The 20235-nt window shown below is 40.6% G+C and overlaps 1 protein-coding gene across 4 annotated transcripts in view; it reads right to left on the reverse strand.

Annotated features, from left to right (window-relative positions):
- The window catches only part of CEP112 (centrosomal protein 112), a 174074-nt gene that overhangs the window by 54082 nt on the left and 99757 nt on the right, over positions 1–20235 (reverse strand). For all 4 annotated transcript variants that reach the window (XR_015774320.1, XM_014255886.2, XM_088065411.1 and 1 more), the window contains exons 22-23: positions 7253–7315; positions 2965–3114 (exon numbers count right to left, since the gene is read on the reverse strand). Coding sequence is in view for 3 of the 4 variants with exons in the window: in XM_014255886.2 (XP_014111361.1) it covers positions 2965–3114; positions 7253–7315 (213 nt within the window). In the remaining variant the exon portion in view is untranslated. The remainder of the gene's footprint in view (positions 1–2964; positions 3115–7252; positions 7316–20235) is intronic.

Here is a 20235-nt window from a genome sequence, read left to right on the forward strand (position 1 = left end):
CTCCATCATCCATTTCTTTCCAGAATCTACTTTTTGATGTGGAGTCCCCACTTGGCCACCAACTCCAGCATTAAAATGCTCTGAACATGCTTTGCAGTTCCAATCCCAGGAAATGTTTTGTGCTTTCAGTCCCAAGATCCAAAAGGATTTAATAAAAAACTAAACTTTTCATAAAAGCCTGAACAACCAAGGCTGGGATTTCATAAATAACCTCAAGGTATCTTTATGATGCCACCAACTTCTCGTTCTGCCCAGTCCAGTAACCAAAAGCAGCAGAGAATTTTGGTAAATGCTCTGACCATTGGAATTACCAAGCTCCAGGCTGCTGTGGGTAGATCACTACAAGGATGCAAGAAACATAATTAAAAAAAACCCCAAAACGTCCTTGAAAGTTTTGTTTATTCTTTTTGACTAATATTTAAGACACTACCTTAAAAAATACTGAGTTGAAGGAGATGCATGCAATTGTGCAATAATAACAAATCAGAAATCTCTTACTAGAAAAGAGAGTCAGGAATTTGAATTAACATCAAAATCATGTATTATGGCATCCACATCTGGATATCACTTTACTGCCTAAATCCAAAACTTCTCTGAGAGCCAGTCGGTTTCTGCAAAAATGTATTTCTCCCTTTGAAAGGAAATAATAATTGGAAGGTCTTACAGGAAGCCACCCAATACCAATAGAGGAAATTGCAATCTGTTCCTCAATGTTAGTTTAAATCAATGTTATATTTAGCAAAGGCTGTTTTTTAATGATAGTATTTTCAATAGCTTTTACTACATTGAGTCTCCTCAAAGGATTACATTATATTAAAAATTGCTTTGTTTGTAGAATGTTTCTTTAATCATCCCTCAAGGTCTTCAGCTTACCCTAGGTTAGATGTCGTTCCCCATCTCCAGGACATCCAGGATTCCATTTTCACCAAAACCCTTTTTTTTCTTTTGCCCCAGGCTAATAAAAAGCAAAGTATTTCTGCATATGCTTGCCTAGAAATATGTGTGGTTCTTAAAAATACGAAGTGATCAAATATTAAAACCACCTTTTTCTGTTTCCAGAAGTATACACAGCATTTTAGCTTCCTAGGAATTTTCTGCTTGGGTATCTGGATTTCAGTAAATTTCCATTAAATCAGTGGTTTCAAAGGAAGGTTTTTTTTTAAAAAAAAGTACAGTATTAATGATACTAAACAAAATTCAAAAACTCCAAGCAAAACAGCTCCTCCAATTTCTTCTCCAAGTTGACAAAATCTTTTAAAACATACTCCCAGCACCAGTGCTAAAAACTCCCTGGGACGCTGCTCAGAAATCCTGTGGAGAATTTCTCAGTGGTTTTTATGGATTTCATTACGTTGTGAGGTAATAACATCAAAATGAAGTTTATAATAGATTTACATGCTGAAGGGTTTCATACCACCTATAATCATTAGTGTTCAAAAACTGGTGTTGCCAACAGCTGAATTATTGCATTGAATGTAATTTAAGAGAATCCAGAAATTCAAGAGTAGCGTTTGCACCAGAAGAAAAATGATGCTTAAGAGTCTAAACTATGTTTTTCCAACATGTAACTCAAGAAGGCACCATGATAACTTGAATTACAGTGTATTTCTGACTCTGAGGAAGATGATTCCGCTGTCATGGGGTTTCTGCAGACCTTGGTGGCCAGTGGAAAAGTGAATTACAAACAGTCCACGTTCCTAAGTGGTAAAAATTCACCTGTACCTGAAAACAAAGTGATTTACCTGTGTTCTATTTGCAGAACCAGGTGATAAAATAACTTACCTGTGGTGATTTTATCTGCACAACACATTAGAGCCAACATTTTTATAGTTACATCTTTCACAGAATGATCAGAAAGAAATTTTTTTTTTCAACAAGCACAGCAATAAAGGCAGACATTTTCCTTAAGAAAATATAATGATAATTAAAAAATTGATGAAAGAAAGGAAAAAGCACACTCTGCAGATGATGAGACATTAATGATAACTGAATGCAAGTCATTCCAGTATAGAGGACAGCATTAACTGCACCATTATCCAATGGATTTCCAACATTTAAAAACTTTTGTGGTATCTTTTAGGTACAAAACAAATGACATAAACTGTAGGAGTTGATTTTTTTCATTAATTTTTACATTTAATAATGTAATTCTTTGGTATGATTAAATGTCTTTACAAAGGAAAAGGAATTTTCTTCTTCTATACAACTTCTCATGAGGTGTTGTCAAACAGAGCAAATGCCAGTTTCAAAATTTTCCTATTGCTCTTTACTGCTCTGAGAAGAAAACATATTTAAAAACTATTTCTGCTCACTTCTACAGGTGAGATTCTCTGCAGCCACTTTGAGTCAAGGTGTCAAAGCAGCAAGAACACAATCTGCTTATTCAGTCTCTTAAAACAATGAGAAAGGCCAAAGAACAGAATTCTGATGCAAAATATGCATAAATCTGTATAAAAATAATATAAAATATGTATAAAACTACAGGTAACAAATACTTTATTCCTTTAACATTCAGCACAGACTTTGCTTGTATTTTTCAGTGGAAGCTAAGGACAAACTTTCCTTCAATGTAGCCTTAAAATGAAAGTTGGGAAGGTTTATGAAAACCAGGCTGCAGCCCAGGCCATGCTGCTGCCTCACCCTCCTATTTTTCAGCCTTCCTCTCTTTCAAGCCCTGAAAGCACAGCATAAAGGTGCTGAAAATACACCAAAACATCATGGCCAGTACAAAAAGAAAGAGAACAGGAAAGATTCAAGGGTTTGGCTGACGTGGATGGATTAGATTTGCCAAATCCAGGCATAGGATCAGCTAAAGGAAAGGGAACCTGAGTCATCAGCTCCATCAAAGACGAGGTCTGGGGACTTCTGGGCGAGCTCTGTGTGAACAGGAACCATCCCTGCATTCAGAACTTTTAATTACCCTCACCCAGGCAGCAGCATCAGCGACTGAAATCCCCAGATTACCTTGATTGCTCTGTCATTATCTGTCATCAGCTGCTGCTTCTCATCTTCCAACTTCTGTGCAACTTCCTGGAGCCGCTGCTCCGCCGCAAGCTGCTGCCGGCTGTTCTTCTCTGTCAGGGAGGAAATGGTTGTCCTCAGTTCAGCTATCTCCTGAAAAGAAAGCAGCATGTTACAGCTCCCCTCAATACAAGACATGTATTTTGCATGTTTTTTTATATAAACACGGCATTGGGAAGCTCTGCTGTGCAAGCTGGATGTTTGAAATTAGCACACTGCACACTAGCAGGGCACGGAATTCCACGCAGAGAAAAGGAATAGAGCAAGGCTGTAAATGACAAGAACTGCTGAACACAAAATATTTGGAAGTGTTTTCCACTGTGGCATTCCAAAATATTTACTCATGAGAACAAAGCACATCTGTGATCTTCAGACTGGAGCCTGTTCCCCGTCTTGCACCGCTCTGAAAGTGGGAGTGTGAGTTTACATTGGGATGCTGCTGCTCCTTTTCCAGGGGGGATATTTTATAGCTTGATACTGCTGAGAAGAAAAATGCCCACATTCACACACTGGACTGAAATTTAAACCTGACAGTGAAATTTCTGAGCTGCTGAAAGGAGCAGATTTTGCTGAGCAATGCAGCGAGGACTTGACTCCACATCCAGGACCTTCATCTAGACCTTTTAGGTGATTCGCTTGTCATTTGTTGAATTGTATTTGTTTTACCTTTTTCATCACTGGGGAAAGTCATAACTAACCCTGATCCTTTAGGCATATTTACAGAATTTTATACTGACATGTCATCACCCAGCAAAGCACTTAAACACGTGGGAGAGTCACTGACTTTAATGTATATATTCAAGCTTAAGGTTAAGCTGCTGTAGCAGCATATTATAGAATAATTCTAAAAACACTTTAGCACACAGACAATCCAGGGAGAGATGACCAGGGTGCTTAGGCTCTGCCAAACCTCCTCACTGGCAGAGAAACATTTAACTCTATTAAATTACACTGTTATTTAGGAAAAAATAATAGTTAAAAAAACCCTAATAATAGGCCAGGACTAGTGTAAGAAGAACTGTGCTACAAATGAAGGTACAAAAATAAGTGAGAAAGAGGAAAAGGCCTGATTAAAACCCTGTAGTACATTTATTTCTCTTTACCTATCTGAAAGGCCCAGGAATTATGTGTAAAACCTACATCTGTATTTCTGTATTTCTTTTCTAAAAAAAAAAAATAAAAAAATACATATTTCAAAAGATAATACCCATCAAAAGGAAGGGGTTTTGAGATCAATATGCCAAAATTTAGAGATTATCTGGGTAGGGTGCAACTCTTTAGCCAGGATGAAGCAGTGTCTCTGGGTTTGCAGCTTAGGTAATTGTTTAGAAGACAGACAATTTGCAGAAATGTGGTTTTACCAGGTGTGTAATGTGCAGGAGAAAGCAGAAGAACGCAATGGATCATATAAATTATTAAGATAATAACTTGAACCCATCCAAAACTACAGCATTTTGTGTATGTCCCATATTGTCATTTTAAAAAGAAAACAAAGCAGCAAACTCCTCAATAAAACACAAACCTGAGATTTAAAGCTTTTACTGGATGAGACTCTGGTCTAGCCCAGGAGTTCTGAAATGCAGGCAAAGAAATTTCAGCAAGAATTGATGAAGAAAGATCTGCTTTGTGCAGTACTTTTCAGAGCAAAAACTTCTATTTACTTTGTATAAACTTCAGAGGAAATTTCTTGAAATATCTTCTCTGTGTGGGTGTTAAAAGTGAAGGTTCCAAGAGGCCACAGAGAGAAAGATTGGACAGATGTTGTCAGCAAGGCGACCACAAGAAAAGTTGCAATCGACCAATTATTAACAGTGAGCTACAAAAAAAACCCAAACCCAACCACGTCCAAGTAACTTGGGGGATTTGATTTAAACCCACACAAGTAAAGAAATTCAGACATCAGGGTGAAACTGTTTTATTGAGCCAAACAGCTCTGACAGATGATGATGTGTTGTGTCTGTCCCAGAAAGTGCTGAGGAACTGGGTCCAGCTCTCCCCAGTAAAATATCCCAGCTACAGCAAAGCCACCTTAATACAGAACATGTCCCCAAACCTTGAGACTATTCTGCAGGGAAATAAATGTCAGCCTGACAAAATTTATTATGACATTTAGGTTAAAGAGTTGTTACCTTGCCCTACACTACCTACAGGTTCCTGCTGTAACAATTAAAGCAATTTCCCTCATCCTTTGCTTAAAAATTCAGAAATGGTTCAGTTATTCCAAGTGTCTTTAACAAATGGACCAAGAACCATTTTTGTATTGACATTGGATTGTGTCTGGCATGGAGAGGCTGCCTTGATTCCACTCACATGTGGGTGACAAAGACAAAAGGAAAAATAGAGGTACCAATGGAAGGGATCTCTTCCTTCAGGTCTGATATGAATTAAATGTTACTTTTTGAGCTTTAACCATTTCCTGGTTTTCAGGTTCAGATAGAAAGATAAAAGAAAAAAAGAGTTTTTTTTGTTTTCCTTCCTTCTTCCTTTCCTTTCCTTTCCTTTCCTTTCCTTTCCTTTCCTTTCCTTTCCTTTCCTTTCCTTTCCTTTCCTTTCCTTTCCTTTCCTTTCCTTTCCTTTCCTTTCCTTTCCTTTCCTTTCCTTTCCTTTCCTTTCCTTTCCTTCCCTTCCTTTCCTTTCCTTTCCTTCCCTTTCCTTCCCTTCCCTTCCTTTCCTTCCCTTCCCTTCCCTTCCTTCCCTTCCTTCCTTCCCTTCCCTTCCCTTCCCTTCCTTCCCTTTCCTTCCCTTCCTTTCCTTTCCTTTCCTTTCCTTTCCTTTCCTTTCCTTTCCTTTCCTTTCCTTTCCTTTCCTTTCCTTTCCTTTCCTTTCCTTTCCTTTCCTTTCCTATCCTTCCCTTCCCTTCCCTTCCCTTCCCTTCCCTTCCCTTCCCTTCCCTTCCCTTCCCTTCCCTTCCCTTCCCTTCCCTTCCCTTCCCTTCCCTTCCCTTCCCTTCCCTTCCTTCCTCTCTCAAAAATTACTAAATTACTAATTTTACATTACTAAATTACTAATTGTACATTACTGGAAAGGTATTTAGGAAACAGAACATCCTCTCTGATTTACCACAGAATCCTGGAATTGCTGAGGGTGGAATAGACCAGTTTAAAGCAATATCACCCAGAGCTGGTTGTTCAGGATCAGCCCAGTCAGGTTTTAAGTATCTCCAAGGATGGAGACTCTACAACTTCTCTGTATGCAAATGTGTAAAAATACAGGTTAGATTTTAGTAATAGAATTTAAGATGTATTTACCAATTATTCTGATAAAGCAGTGTGAAAAAGTGACAGCCAATAAATGTCACCACTGAAGTCACAACTTTGGACAACAGCTACAGAGGATAAGGCTCAAAGGAGCTGAAAAGCTGAAATCAAGAGTTTTAAATATTTTGAAGTGTCAGTAGAACAGTAAAGTTTGCAGTTTCTTGTTATGGTCTTGCTGATCACTCCTGTCTAGTTTAGAGGCTGCTAAACCCTTCTTTGTAGTGTTTTTATTGATTTTAAAAGACTGTTATTGGAGTATTGGCTGCAGACACACTTTGCAGTGCAAGGCAGACACTGCTATGGCTGGGAGCAGTGAGGAGAATGACACCTCCACACAAATCCTCGTGGCAATTTTCTTCTTATTAAAAGCTTAACTTCTGGTTGCATCTCCACCATTTTTCACACTTCAGTACTACCTGTCAGTCAAACTGAAAGCTGAAGTATGTAAAACCATCCAGCCTTACCATTTTTAAGTATATATGTAAATTCAACACTCATTTTCATCTTTTGAGTTCTCTCAAAACCAAAAACACAAGTCAAAACCAGTCTGCCTCCAGACACTGACATTCCTCAAGGTGCTGTCCTGGGCAGAAATGCAGAACTGGTGGGGATCAATGATAAAGATGAAGAAACCTTGGCCTTTAATATGAAATGCAAGTCCTGGCTGTGCAACTGCCCTGATTCTCTGAGACGTGCTGGCTGATGGAGCACCTCACCTTCCTTCCCACTGGCTGAGGGAGGACTTGGTCCTCTGGGGTCCTCAGGAGATGAAATTCAGAACTCAAAAAAAACCCACCTGTATTTTCCAGCTTAATGCCCTGTGGTTTTTCAGTTAAGATCTGCCAGAAGACACTGGATGTTTGACTTGGTAACGAGCTATGACTTCTCTTGGTTTTCAAGACCAGAAGTAACTCCACTTTTCATCGAGCTCCCAAGTGGAACAGGTTCACCTGAGCTGTCTGCTGGCCACCTACCTGCGAGCACTTGGCCAGTTTCTGGCGGAACTCCTCCTTGGTGTGCCTCAGCTGGCTGTTGGCCTGGAACACACACAAAAGACAGCCCGTTAGCTCAGACACAGGACGTGCACAGACACTCTGCCACCGGGCCCTGGGCTTGGCACCTCCTCCACATGCCTATCACCGAGCGCCGGCCCCGCGCCAGCCACAACGCCCTTCTGTGGCAGCCAAAAAACCGCCAGGGCTGGGCTTTGATCTCGGGCCAACTATTCATCACTTAAAAGAGGGGAGAAATTGTACCTCTGCTGCCAATTATTAGAAAAACATAAAGAGTTCTGCGGATTAATATAAAAAAAAAAGAAAAAAAGGAGAGAATGAGTGTGTGAGTGTGCGTGTGTGTGTGTGTGTGTGTGTGGGGCAGGGGAAGGAGGCAACACACATAAATGAGTTTATCAGGATGAATTTGTTTCTGAATAGAGGGGGAAAAATGAGGAGAAAGTCCCAGGCAATGTGACATGGGGGATGCAGCTTGACCTCTCAGCTTTGTCCCATTGCTCTTCCCTTCCTAGGGAAAAGTGGGGATTACACTGAAAATCCACCCAAGATGCAGCTGAACTAGCTTGGACATACAGCTCTTTCCTTACCCTAGCTTTTTTTTTTCATAACTCAAAGCTAAAGAATAAACCAAACTGAAAACTAGGCTGCTTGGTCATATCAGAATCCAACCAGCAAATGTTTCTATAACCCGAGGAAAAGTAACTCTTAAGGTTTTTTTTTCCTCAAATAATTTAAGTTCAGAAATAATTTGATAATAGTTACATTAATAAAAAAGTAAACGCAATTTCATTTCAGGAGAGAAACCTGATTTGTATTTTTCTTGCAGAAACCAGCCCAGCCCCACCACGCTGTCCTCAGGTGAACTGCTTGGCGCTCTCGTCTTCTTGGCTCTCAAACTTGAGGACAGGTGTCTAAGACAAATATTTTCTTAGGGGGGACAGAACATCACACAGCTGAGTTCTGAAGCAAATTTAAGCTGATTAAGTTTTCAAAATCTATCTGACCTCCTGCTCAAACCTTTGATCTGTCGTCCTTAGTTTTACGGCACCGCGTCCAACGCCCAAATGCCAGCTCCCGCCAGCCCCTCTTTGGGGGAACCAAAAAAACCCACAGGGGCCCCCAAAGCCTCTGAACCCTGTGTGCATCCAGCTCAGGCTCCATTTCTGCAAACACCAGGGATTTCAGGCAGGCAAAGAGTCTTATTGATTTTACTGGGCTATAAAATCGAGGAGCTTAGAGCCACGGAGCATTTGCGGATCGTCATGGTAGGGCTGGAATCATCCTCGGCAATCCGGGCAGCTCTGTAAGGTGCAGCTCAGCATAAGAATATTACAGCCAGTTCAAAGTAATCCTAAACTTTACATGAAATTGCAATTTCAGATCCTCAATCCCTTCAAATTCCAAAATTATGAAACATATGGGTGTCTCCATCTGGTTGTTGGTACTGAGGAATCTACTAAAAAAAGTTATCAAAACCAATTATCAAATTTGTGCATCATTTTTGAGATAACATTATGGCTTGGTTTGGTTATAGACAGAGATAATGGCAATACACTTTGGTCTGAACCAGCATCTCGAAGAATTCTGGAGCACCAGACAAATTAAATTTCACTTTTTCTCTATTAATCACTCAAAAGTGAACCACAGCCACTGTAAGGGCCCACGGTGGGGGTGGATAAATAAAAGGAATGGTGACACAGCAGCAGTTATCCCAGGGAGCTCTGTCCATGCTCCGTTTCTCTTGTACTTGGGCTGACCCACATTAACACTTGTTCCATTGTACTGCAGCCTTGTTTCAGATGATGTCTTACCACCACTGCATGTCATAAAGTGACTGAAACCACCAGTTTATCTTTAGAGAAAAAAAGTAAAAAATAAATTACAGCAATAGCATAAATTACTGTTACTCCCAGAAAGGGAGAGGGACTTGTCAGCAAGGCACTGCACAGATCACGTTACAGCTGCTCTCACTCAATTTGCCTGGGGTAAAAGTCCTCATCTTTCATAGAAGCAGCTTTATAACCTCCTGAACCCACAGAAGAAATCCCAATAAATAATAAAAAGCCACTCATGAGTTCCATAAACAAATTACAATTTGTTTGCTCGCACTGAGTGGAATCAGGCTGACCTCTGAGAGACAGGACAGAGGTGATTCAAAAGAAAGATACTCTGAATTTCATTGTTTTATTCCTAACTAAAGGCAAAGAAAGGATATCCTAACAGTTTACTTAAAAGGAATTGAAACATTTTATTTTATAATGGCTTTAACAACTTCCAGTTAACAAAATATTTATAAGCTTTGTCTCCCAGTCACCAACAAACCATAAATTCTTGCATTTTCTTTCAGTCCCAAATATTTGAGTGGTCTGAATTTCAGAGGTACTGAGCTCCCAAAGCTTTCCCTGGAGATGGCACAAGCACAGCTAGATTGGCTCTGGTTGTCTAAAACTGATAATACTAGCCCTGTGGCACTAAAAGCTATGGACAGTCCCTGCCAGTACCTTAAAGGGTCTTACAGGAAGGCTGGAGAGGGACTTTGCACAAGGGCATGCAGTGATAGGAGAAGGAGGAATGGCTTCCCACTGATGGAGGGCAGGGTTAGATGGGATATTGGGCAGGAATTGTTCCCTGTGACGGTGAGCAGGATGGCACAGGGTGCCCAGAGCAGCTGGGGCTGCCCCTGGATCCCTGGCAGTGCCCAAGGCCGGGTTGGACACTGGGGCTTGGAGCAGCCTGGGACAGGGGAAGGTGTCCCTGCCATGGCAGGGGTGGAATGAGATGGGCTTTAGGGTCCCTTCCATCCCAAATCATTCCATAATTCTGTGGCTCCTGCTGACTTCAGCTTTTCCCTGAGGTCTGTAACACCCAGCAGCTCTTGCATCATCACAAACCACAGGAGCAGCTCTGATGAAGGCAGAGACCACAATTTACAGCACAGAAAAGATCCAGCTCATGGGGCTGCCTGGGCACCCTCTTTTCCACTGCCATCTTTCAACTGCTGAAATATGAAGCTTTGCCTTTCTTAAAACCTGCAACTAAAACTAATTTAGTACCTCTTTATACAGGCTGTTGGTTTGCAACCAAGGGAGACATAAACCACCTTCCCTGGGGCAGAGGTAGCACTGCTAGACACAAAAAACACCTTTTTACTCTTTTTTGTTCTAAGACATGAGTAAATACACACAGAGCTGTGTACAGGGAGCATCAAGGGGGATTTATATCACATTTATCTTGATAAATGAGAAGGTTCACACTGGTCTGGTGCAGTTTCCTGGGTTCCTTCTTTTCCAGCTGGCTGCTGGGTGCATGTGCTGGAGGAAGCACAAGCTGTTTCTGAATTATTTTAAGGGCATTCCCTCCCTTTCAGGTTAGGTGCTATTTCAGAAACATAATGAATAAGAATCCAAGTGGAAGGTGAACATTTGGAGGGTCAGCCAGTGTTCATTAAAGTCAAGCTCTTTTTATAGCAGTGGGCAGCACTGCAAATAGAATTAATGGTCTGAAACCCGTTTTCCGTGTGTGAGAGGTGGCTGCTGAAATCCCCCACTTGGCAGAAGCGTGTCAGAAGTATCAACTGGAATATCCATTTTTATAATGAAAAAGGTTTAAATTGGATAAGCTGCAGAGGAATTCCACTGATTCAAAAATGAACTCCTGTTTAGTTTCACACAGTTAATACACATTTTAGCTAAAATTATCTGATTATGACGATTTTACATGCGGTTGTTTTATATTACGGAGGACTTCTGCATTAAAAAGATTATGTCCTTGTTGCAGTTAATTGGTTTTAAAAACCAAGTCTAATTCTTTAAAAAGCCTTAAAGCATCATATTGTGGTTGCCGAGCAAAACTGCATTGACTTCAACAAAACATTTCACGTAAAAATTAAGACCCATTATTAGCACTCCAGATGTGGTGTCTGAATTAATGGATGCTCTTCTAACACAGCCCCATTTCACTTTCTCCTTTCATGAAACACAGCAGCATCAGTAAAAGAGCACAGGATCTATGAGAGCATCACATCACAAAAGCAAACTGTGTCCTGCCCTATCACCAGGTGTTTATAAGCTGTTTTGGAGGTGTGAGGTGTATCACAGGGAACTTTTAGTTCCAGTTCCACTCGATGGAGCACATGCCCTGAACAACCCCAAGGTCTCTCCTGGGTCCATCCCTGCACTCTGGGGTTGGCAGCCACATGGACAATTCCATCCTGCAGCAACATCCATGGAGGCATTTGGGATGCCTTGGATATTTATCAGAAATGAAGCTGTTCAGAATCCTCGAAACGTTACAAATCTGTGCATTCTGTAAGATACTGGGGATAAATTCTTCCCTGTGAGGGTGCTGAGGCCCTGGCACAGGGTGCCCAGAGCAGCTGGGGCTGCCCCTGGATTCCTGGAAGTGTCCCAGGCCAGGCTGGACGGGGCTTGGAGCCACCTGGGATGGTGGAAGGTGTCCCTGCCATGGCAGGGGTGGCACTGGAAGAGTTTTAAGACCCCTTCCAACCCAAACAATCAGGGTTTAGTGATGGGCTTGGCAGTGTTGGCTTTATGGTTGTACTCAATGACCTTAGAGGTCTTTTCCAACCTAAATAATTCCATGTATTCTCTATCTTTCAGCTTTGGAAACTGCTCTCATAACTAGAGTTTTATACATATATATAGACACAAACAACACCACATTCACTGATAAAGAAGCAGCAGATTTAAGAACTTTTTAGGGTAGTAGCTATGAAAGAATCGTTTTTCAAAATGCCTGCAACTAGCTAAAAGTGGCCATCCATATGCTGATCCTCCATAATTAGTTAGATAAAAGTGTAAGCAAACTTTAAAAAAAAAAAAAAAAAGAAGAAGGGGAAAAAAAAAAGGAGGAAAAAAAAATCAAAGGGTGGGGGAGAAGAAGAAAGAAAACTTGCTCCAGGGAAGAAGCAACTGTTCTCTGATGTGCAGCAAGGAATTTAACATCAAAGAACTAATGTAAATGGGGCCCATTTACCTCAAAAAACAACACACCACTCCACATTCTGGAATATTTCTATTTTAAGTTTGACAGCATTATGCTTTGTACCAAAATTCAAGATTGTGCAATTTGATAGATGTCAGAAGAGAACGACCTTCAGAATGGCTAATGGTGGCAATCTTTGTTATTAAGTATGTTAAAACTCTCTGCACAATATCTGCTTAAACTTCAGAGATCAGCAGATCACCTTTAAAGTCCATCTGATTGTACATAAAAATTCCATTTTGACTCAAAGCCTGAAACATGCATTTTCCTTATGTGCCTCTAACACTGACAGTGGGTGACTTCCTACACCAAACTCCTGTTCTTTCTCCTGCTCTCCCTACCAATCAGACAAAAATGAAAGCTGGATCTCAGTTCAGCAGTGAAAATAGCACACCAGTTCAAATATGTAATCTGAACCACCCAAAAGACCATTAAAAGTAGTTGAATACCCAAAATGATGTTAACAGAATAATTAGTCAAGCACCAAATGACTTCAAGGGTTTTGAAAATGAATGATAGAAATCCTAAAATCCTATTAATATTCTATTTTACATTTCACTTTTGGAGGTCTACAAATCTTTTCCTTTTTTTTCATTAAACATACATCTTTAGGAGAAAAAAAAAAACAACCCTCTCATTCATGTGTGAATTACTTTTCATTGGGAAAAACCCAAGAATGAATAGAAATGACTTTGACAGTACCTGCACAGAGAATTGCCTTTCTGTGGGACATTGCAGAGCTGTGCTTAATGGGGGCCCACTGAGAAACTGCTTCTGCAAACTGTGCCTTAGGAAAATTCCAAATTCCAGACTTATCATTTAAACCAACAGAGTATTTCTAATAATTCTGAAATTATGCAGAGCAATTGAATACAGGCATTTTAAACTCTCCCAGAAAGTCTTCTGTGGGGCTCCAGCTGCAGGGTGGCTGATGCCCATGTTACACCAGGACATAACTATTACCTTCAGCTAAATGGGTTTATTGAGCATCTAAATATTCCCCAGCATCACTAATGCTGATTTCCAGTCAATATTGCTGACAGCCAGGCACGTTATTTAAAACAAACTGGCCTAAAATACAAGCCTTGCATACAAGACAAGGATTTAAAACCAGATTAACAGCCTGGGGTTGCCACATGCAATTGTTGAATGTTTGAACTACCCTTTACAAAACTGGTGAGTGCATCAGGCACTTCAAGGGCTGGCAGAGAATTGTGGTTTAATTTGAAGTTTTTCTGGGACATTTTGCCAAGAAATCGCTGGGTGTGATAAGTTCTGGGCTGGGATCACGGACACACAGGCAAACGTGGCTGATTTTCGTTTGATTGACTCTCATCTGCCATCTCTGAGATAACTTCTGGTGAAATCAGTGTGGTGTTTTGTGGTGACAAAGATCCCTGCAAATGAGGAGATTCAAATGATCGTCACAGATGTCACTGCTTCTCATCTGCCACCCATCACACCGAGCATCTGGGGTCGAGATTTCTCATTATCTCCCTATTCTCACCAACTTTGGGGTCAGGTTTTATATTATGGCACTTCCCACAGCTCCAGACTCAAATGAGATGGAGTAAACCTGGTGAAGATGGGGAGACTGCAACACTCTCCACTTTAGGGTCCCTAAATCACAAATACATTCCTGGATTACCATTTTTATATTTCCTGCTTCTGTTCCATCCAACTAAACAAAGATGGTTATTTAAACTGAGTTTAAGATGTTAAATCAGAAGTGCTGGCATGTCCTTTTTCAGAGCTTTAACAAAGAAAAAGGGAACCCAACAGAACAAAGAAAAAGGGAAGCCAAGAGGAATTATTTAAGCTTTGACAAGCTGCCTTTATCCAAGAAATGCAGGCACCTCACTCCTCTCATGAGCTTGGGCTCTCCCATGCTCTGACAAAAAGAAGTTTCCAGAATCACTCAGGCCCAGATGTTTCTGGTACCCACAAAACCATGAGGGGACAGGCTGTGAAACATCTTTAAAGATGCAAGTCAAAACTAGAGCTTCCTCCACACGTAGAAGGCAACATCCCAAGATGTGATGCTTTAACTTGACTCAGTTAAAGATGATTTCATCTGAGCTTTACAAAACACAATTCTCTCAGAAACTGGAGATTTCCAGGATCTGAGAACCTTTACCATTATTTATCAGCTAAATTCAAAGGCCTTGATTTTTGCCAAGGACAGACTTTAAGGCTCCTGAAATAATTATAAAAGTATAAGAATGAAGCTTTTAGATTCTGCATTGCTGTTTTAAATTGAATTTTGTGGCAAGGACAAGCATTTATTAAGAAGACAATGAGCAGAAAAACATTCTATGCATGCATCATTTTAAGACAGAATCTTTGCTATTAAATAGAAGAAAAAGTGGGAACAAAGGACAAACTCTGTACCCCTGAATTAACTTGGCATCACTAAATTAACTCAGTATCACAAAGTAAACCTCGTATTTTGAAGTTACATCATCAGACAAGAGCCCTAACAGAAGTTAAACTTCTACATTTGGAAAGACAGACACTGAAAACACGTCCAAATCCCCCCAACAAATCTATGATCTGAAGCCATGAGTGCTCCTTAGCAAGATTATGTTGGATTACTTTTTGTAGTTTTAAATACAACAAAGCTTCTCCAAAAGAGCGACAACTTCCCGGAGCCAGAGCGCGTTACTGAGCCGAGGAGAAACTTCCCAAGTCCAGCAAAAGCCCAATTAAAAAGAAAATGGAACATATTGCTCCATCATCAAAGCAATTAAAAACATAAATAAGGCATTGGAAGGCTCTTAACATTCCCAATGTTTAATTATTTATCTGTTCTCCGTCCTGCAGCTGTAGGTCAGAATTAACTCCTCTGAAATGAATACAGGAGAACTCTTTTGGGGATTTGTACCTTATTCATTTTCAAGCAAACATTCAAATTCATTTCAAATTCACACAAGAACTGCAACAGTTTCACCTAAATCAGATTTTCTACAAGTTAAACACCCCTCCTACACTCAGATGTGATTGTGAAACTACTTTGATCTCTGTTCCCAAATTTATTGCTCTGTGTAATCCATGACAAAATATAATGTGATTTACTGTATCTCTATATGACAGCCCAGCAGCTGACAGAACTTAATAATTTAACATAAGAAAAAAAACCCTTCTGGCACCAAAATATACAAATCATAATTGAGGCACTTTAGTATCACGTTACAATGAAGCACATGCAGACTGATCATAAGAACTTCAAAACAATTAGAATTCTTTCTCACCCATTTAATGAAGGTGGGTTTTACTCTGTGACATGTTCTGCAGCTGTAAGCAAGTCGTTTTGGAGCACTTTTCTTTCTTCATATTAATGACTCTGAAGGACTAATAACATTGTTTTACCCCTTCCTTATTTCCCAAACACTCCTTCTCCTCCAAAAAAAAGAAAAAAGCCACCTGCAGCTTTTCTCTTCATTATAATGATATGAAGAAAGAGCAAATGAGTGTAAACAATGTCTTCAAATCGTGCCAGTATTTAAATACACAGTTATTATGTTTTACATTAGTTTGGTCTTGATCACTGAGCATTTTTTCTAAATAAAGCTATTTGGAAATCTGGTTTTTTTTGTTGTTGTGCTGACCTAAGCAGGGATGTGATGGACACGTCCCATGGGGCACCTTTTGCAGTGGCTTGTGCTGACTCTGGGGTTTGGGGGACCTGAGAAATTCTTTGTGCAAAGGATGCATCACCCCAAAAACTTCCAAGCAAAGTAAGAACGTGGAGCTCGTGGATAGAGGAGGATTTTCTACTTCTAATTCCAAGGAACAAACACCAGTTACTGCTGTTGGCACGACCAAAACCATGGAGACGGCTGCAGGGACTGGGATCCAGGAGCAGGGAATCCTTCCTGTCACACCTGACCAGGAACCCAGACCTCACTCAAGAATTCTGAACAAATCTAAGAATGAACTTGTTGAATGAGTTGTTAAAATAAAAAAAAAAAAAAAAAATCCACCAGCAATCTCACACTGCAGTCAGCAACACACTGGAAAACAGCTGATGTTTTCCAAATATTATCATGTACCCAGGAGTACAAGGATAAGTAAAATTGGTAAATTAGAGAAAACTGGACCTACAAGCAATCAGCCTTTTCCAAGACACAAGGTATTGGGGGAAAAAAGGGAGAGAATGAGGTCATGATTCAACTGGGCTTTTAAAAAAATTTAATAAAGCTGAAATAATAAGAAATTGTGCATTACAAGATAAAGTCGGTGTGTTACAGGTTGTTTGGAGAGTGAAGAAAGGCTCGGGAAACGATCGAAAAAATAATTAAAAGAGTTGTTCTGCCACTGGCAAAACCTCAGCATTCACCTTTTCCACCATCCCCAAGACTTTGTGAGTCTTGATCTTATGAATGCACTCCAAAGGATAAAAGCTGGAAGTTCAGGGATTGAGAAGAGGCAGCACGTGCCCAGGTGCTGCAGAATGGGGAGGGCTCTTTGGGCACACGCTTGAAAAAGAAAGAGGAAACAGAAACCTCAGAAAAGCTCCATCTGTGAATGCTTCTTCAACAGCTATTTTAGATTGATACCAGTTGGCTAAAAACCCACCAAACCCTAAAAAGCCCAGGCAAACTTCTCCAACAACTACCCAGCTACAATTGATATGACAGAACACAAATAAAGCGTGCTGAAAGATGAGCCACATGATTGAGCTCTAATTTTAATCATATCAGTCCTTGACCTGCTGAAAGCCATCTTTTTAATTCCATATTTTGTCATAATTTATCATTTGGCTCTTGTCTGGTTCTCATTTCATAAGAACACTGCTTCAATCATTTTCATTTTTAACCCTGTGGTGCTATTTGTGAGTGCAAATAATGGTGCCTGATCTCCCTTCAGACATTAATGAAGATATTAAAAAGTGAGCCTGTTGCTCATGGGTGCACATTTTTTTTCCCCACAGTGAGAATTAAACCAACTTCTCCTGGCTCCTAACTCTGGAACCAGATTTACAAGTACAGCTGATGAGCAGAAATCTGACCTGTTGTTTCCTGGATTGTTTTTTCTGAGTTTTTATTTTCATTATTTTTTTTAAAAGAGATTGGAGCAGAGTAACTCTTTGAATAACTGCAGCTCTTGCTTTGAAACATCTCCAGTAGGGAGAGTGCCATAAATTCTGTTAGATCTTATTTGAGTGAAATATCCCTGAGATGATTCTACCATCTTTTTCTTCATGTTTGGCTCTGCTGATTGAAGACCCTTCCAAATGGCTCCCCTGAGGGATGATGCAATTCCTGTGACCATGTTCCTGGTCCACCACCATCCTGCTTTTTCTTTGGAGGAATCAGAAGGAGCAGTGCAAAAAGGGACACACTCCAGAGGAAACGGGTTTTAAAAGGATTTGTTGAAAGGTACTATCAAGACAGATTAAATAATCCGTATTTTTTCTGCTAATATACATTTAAAATATTTCCTCTTTGTGAAATACATTTCTTCTTGATCTTTTGGCATCATGTTTTGCTTTTACTCGATCTTTTGGCACCACATTTCTGGTTTTGCTAGGTTTCCTCCAACAAAGCCAAGTGCACTACACTCATTTTTATTAATATTAGCTGGTGAATCACTATCACTGTGTCAGAAACATTCAAGAACCAAATGTAATTTAATGTACACAGGCTCTACAAAACAAAAACAATAAAAATACTGCTGCTCTGGAACAGAGAGATAATATCAGAGACAACAGCTCTTGGATTCTAATGAAAAAAATTAAGACTTGGGTAACATCCAACTCTTCTTGGTAAGAATTGGAGGCTCTTTAAATTATTCATAGCTGGGGCCTAAGTTAAATAATTGATGTAATAGACTCAAAACAAGTTTAAAAAAATGGCACATTTACAACTGGTAGGGATCCTGCCTGCATTCAGCAAGGAAACAAACAGGTCTGCATTACAATTAGACACAATTTAATGAGATCATTACACTTGGGAGGAATACACGTCCACGTTTTATGGCTGACCTATTTGCCCTGATGTAAATACCCAGGGAATCACTGGAGTGAGTGTGAAAACAGCTCCTCTGAGTGCTCCCACAAACAAAGTTATCTGCAAGTGTGGCTTCAGCCTCCAAGTTAATGAAGTGAAAGGTGTCAGATCAAAGGTTCCATCGCATCCAGTTCTCAGAAGGTCTTAGGGACAAAGATGGAACCATTTTTGGTGTTAATGAAATGTGGAGTTGGCAGAGAAGAAGCAGAGCTGGAGAGACAGGACCCAGACATGGGAACTCGTGGAAGGCGTGAGATGCTTGTACTTTAGAAGCAGAAATAACTGCTTAGGGGAAACTCAATACTTTTAATCAAGTATCTCTTGGAGTATCTTTCATCTCAGAAGATGTCATATTCCTTCCCTTCATCTTGTGTGTCTTTGCCAGTGCTGAAGAGTGTGACTTCATCTGCACCAGTGCCAGAACAGATACTGTGAATCACAGATATTCCTGCGTATGCAGCATGAAAATATGCCCAGGGAGTTACATCCAGCTGGGCTGTTCCAGGGCTGTGCTGGGTGAGGAATTAATCCAGCATCACAGAGCCTGATGCTGAAGGAGGGACTGAAATGTCCCCTCGGGCACATCAGCAGTACCATATTTGCAAATTATATGCAAAAGTTGCTCAGAAAAGAAGTATCCAACTATAGGACACTGTCTGAAGAGTTTTGAAAAGGGACCCATTACAAAAACATTATATTGCAACAAAAATGTTATATAGAATAATTATTCCTAATTAAGGAAGTAGTCACTTAAAGAGTCAACTTAACTTTCAGGTCTCCAAGTATCTGAGTTTTATGTGGACTTCAAAAAGGTCCAGGTAAAAACTGTAAACAGATTTGATTTAAAATCACAGAAATCTCAGAGTACAACTGACATTGACATCATTAAAGTCTACAAGCAGGGTCAGCATGGCTCTGGCCAGGTTTGATGCCACCTTGGTGTCCCATCTCTCCAGAGGGAACCACTTCACAGCTTCCTTCCATCAGAGCAATTGCAACCCCAAAAATAAAGTGTTTAATTTGTTTTGGGGTTTTTTTGACTATGGCTTTGTCCTGTAATCAAATATCATGTGTGCTCAGTACAGTCAATACACAAAAATGTAAATTACTTCTCCACAAGAAAAGCAGCACAGAAAGAGAATTAGATGTTCCTGGAACCTGAATAAACCTTTAACAGAATGAGTCAAAATATCTATTTAAATATAGAAAAGAAGTCAATAAAAAGCTAAATGTTGAAAATTATTTAGAGAGAAAAAAAAAATGCCATCATCATCTTCTCCCACTCCAGTTTACTCATGTGTGCTGCTCAAAGGGAGCTTTTTTATGAGATATTTTCAGTGTTCCAAGGTTGCTTCCTCTGAGCATTGTTAGCCTGTCCAGTGCTCTGCTCGGGCTGTGCTTGCTGAGCGCTCATTTCCTCTGCCAAGAAAATCCCACAGAACGTTACAAACAGCGGCGGCCAAGCCCCACATCTGCACACACTCAGACTTTGTCTCCTGCTTTCAGTCACTCCTGGCAAAGCTGGAGCTGCTCCCAGCTCTGTGCACTGCACTGCACCTGGCTCAGGAGTGCCCCAAGTGCTGCTGATGCAACCTGGAACTCACCTGGCCCTGCCCAAACCTGGCATCAGCAGAGCCCAGCTCCAGGGCTCTGTGCTCCCAGATATCCAACAAGCATGGAATGGGTTGGGTTGGAAGGGACCTTAAATCCCATCTCACTCCACTCCCTGCCATGGCAGGGTCACCTTCCCCTGTCCCAGGCTGCTCCCAGCCCTGTCCAGCCTGGCCTTGGGCACTTCCAGGGATCCAGGGGCACCCTGTGCCTCCCCACCCTCACAGGTAATAGGGCAAAATGCTTTGCAGAAAAATGATCCTAAGACTTCTGTCAGCTCCACCAGGTCTGCACAGAAAGTGCTGAAAACACATCAGG

Source organism: Pseudopodoces humilis, chromosome 21, assembly GCF_049639895.1.
Source record: "Pseudopodoces humilis isolate 2021_Gansu_Grassland_sample_001 chromosome 21, ASM4963989v1, whole genome shotgun sequence".
Taxonomy (NCBI): Eukaryota; Metazoa; Chordata; class Aves; order Passeriformes; family Paridae; genus Pseudopodoces; species Pseudopodoces humilis.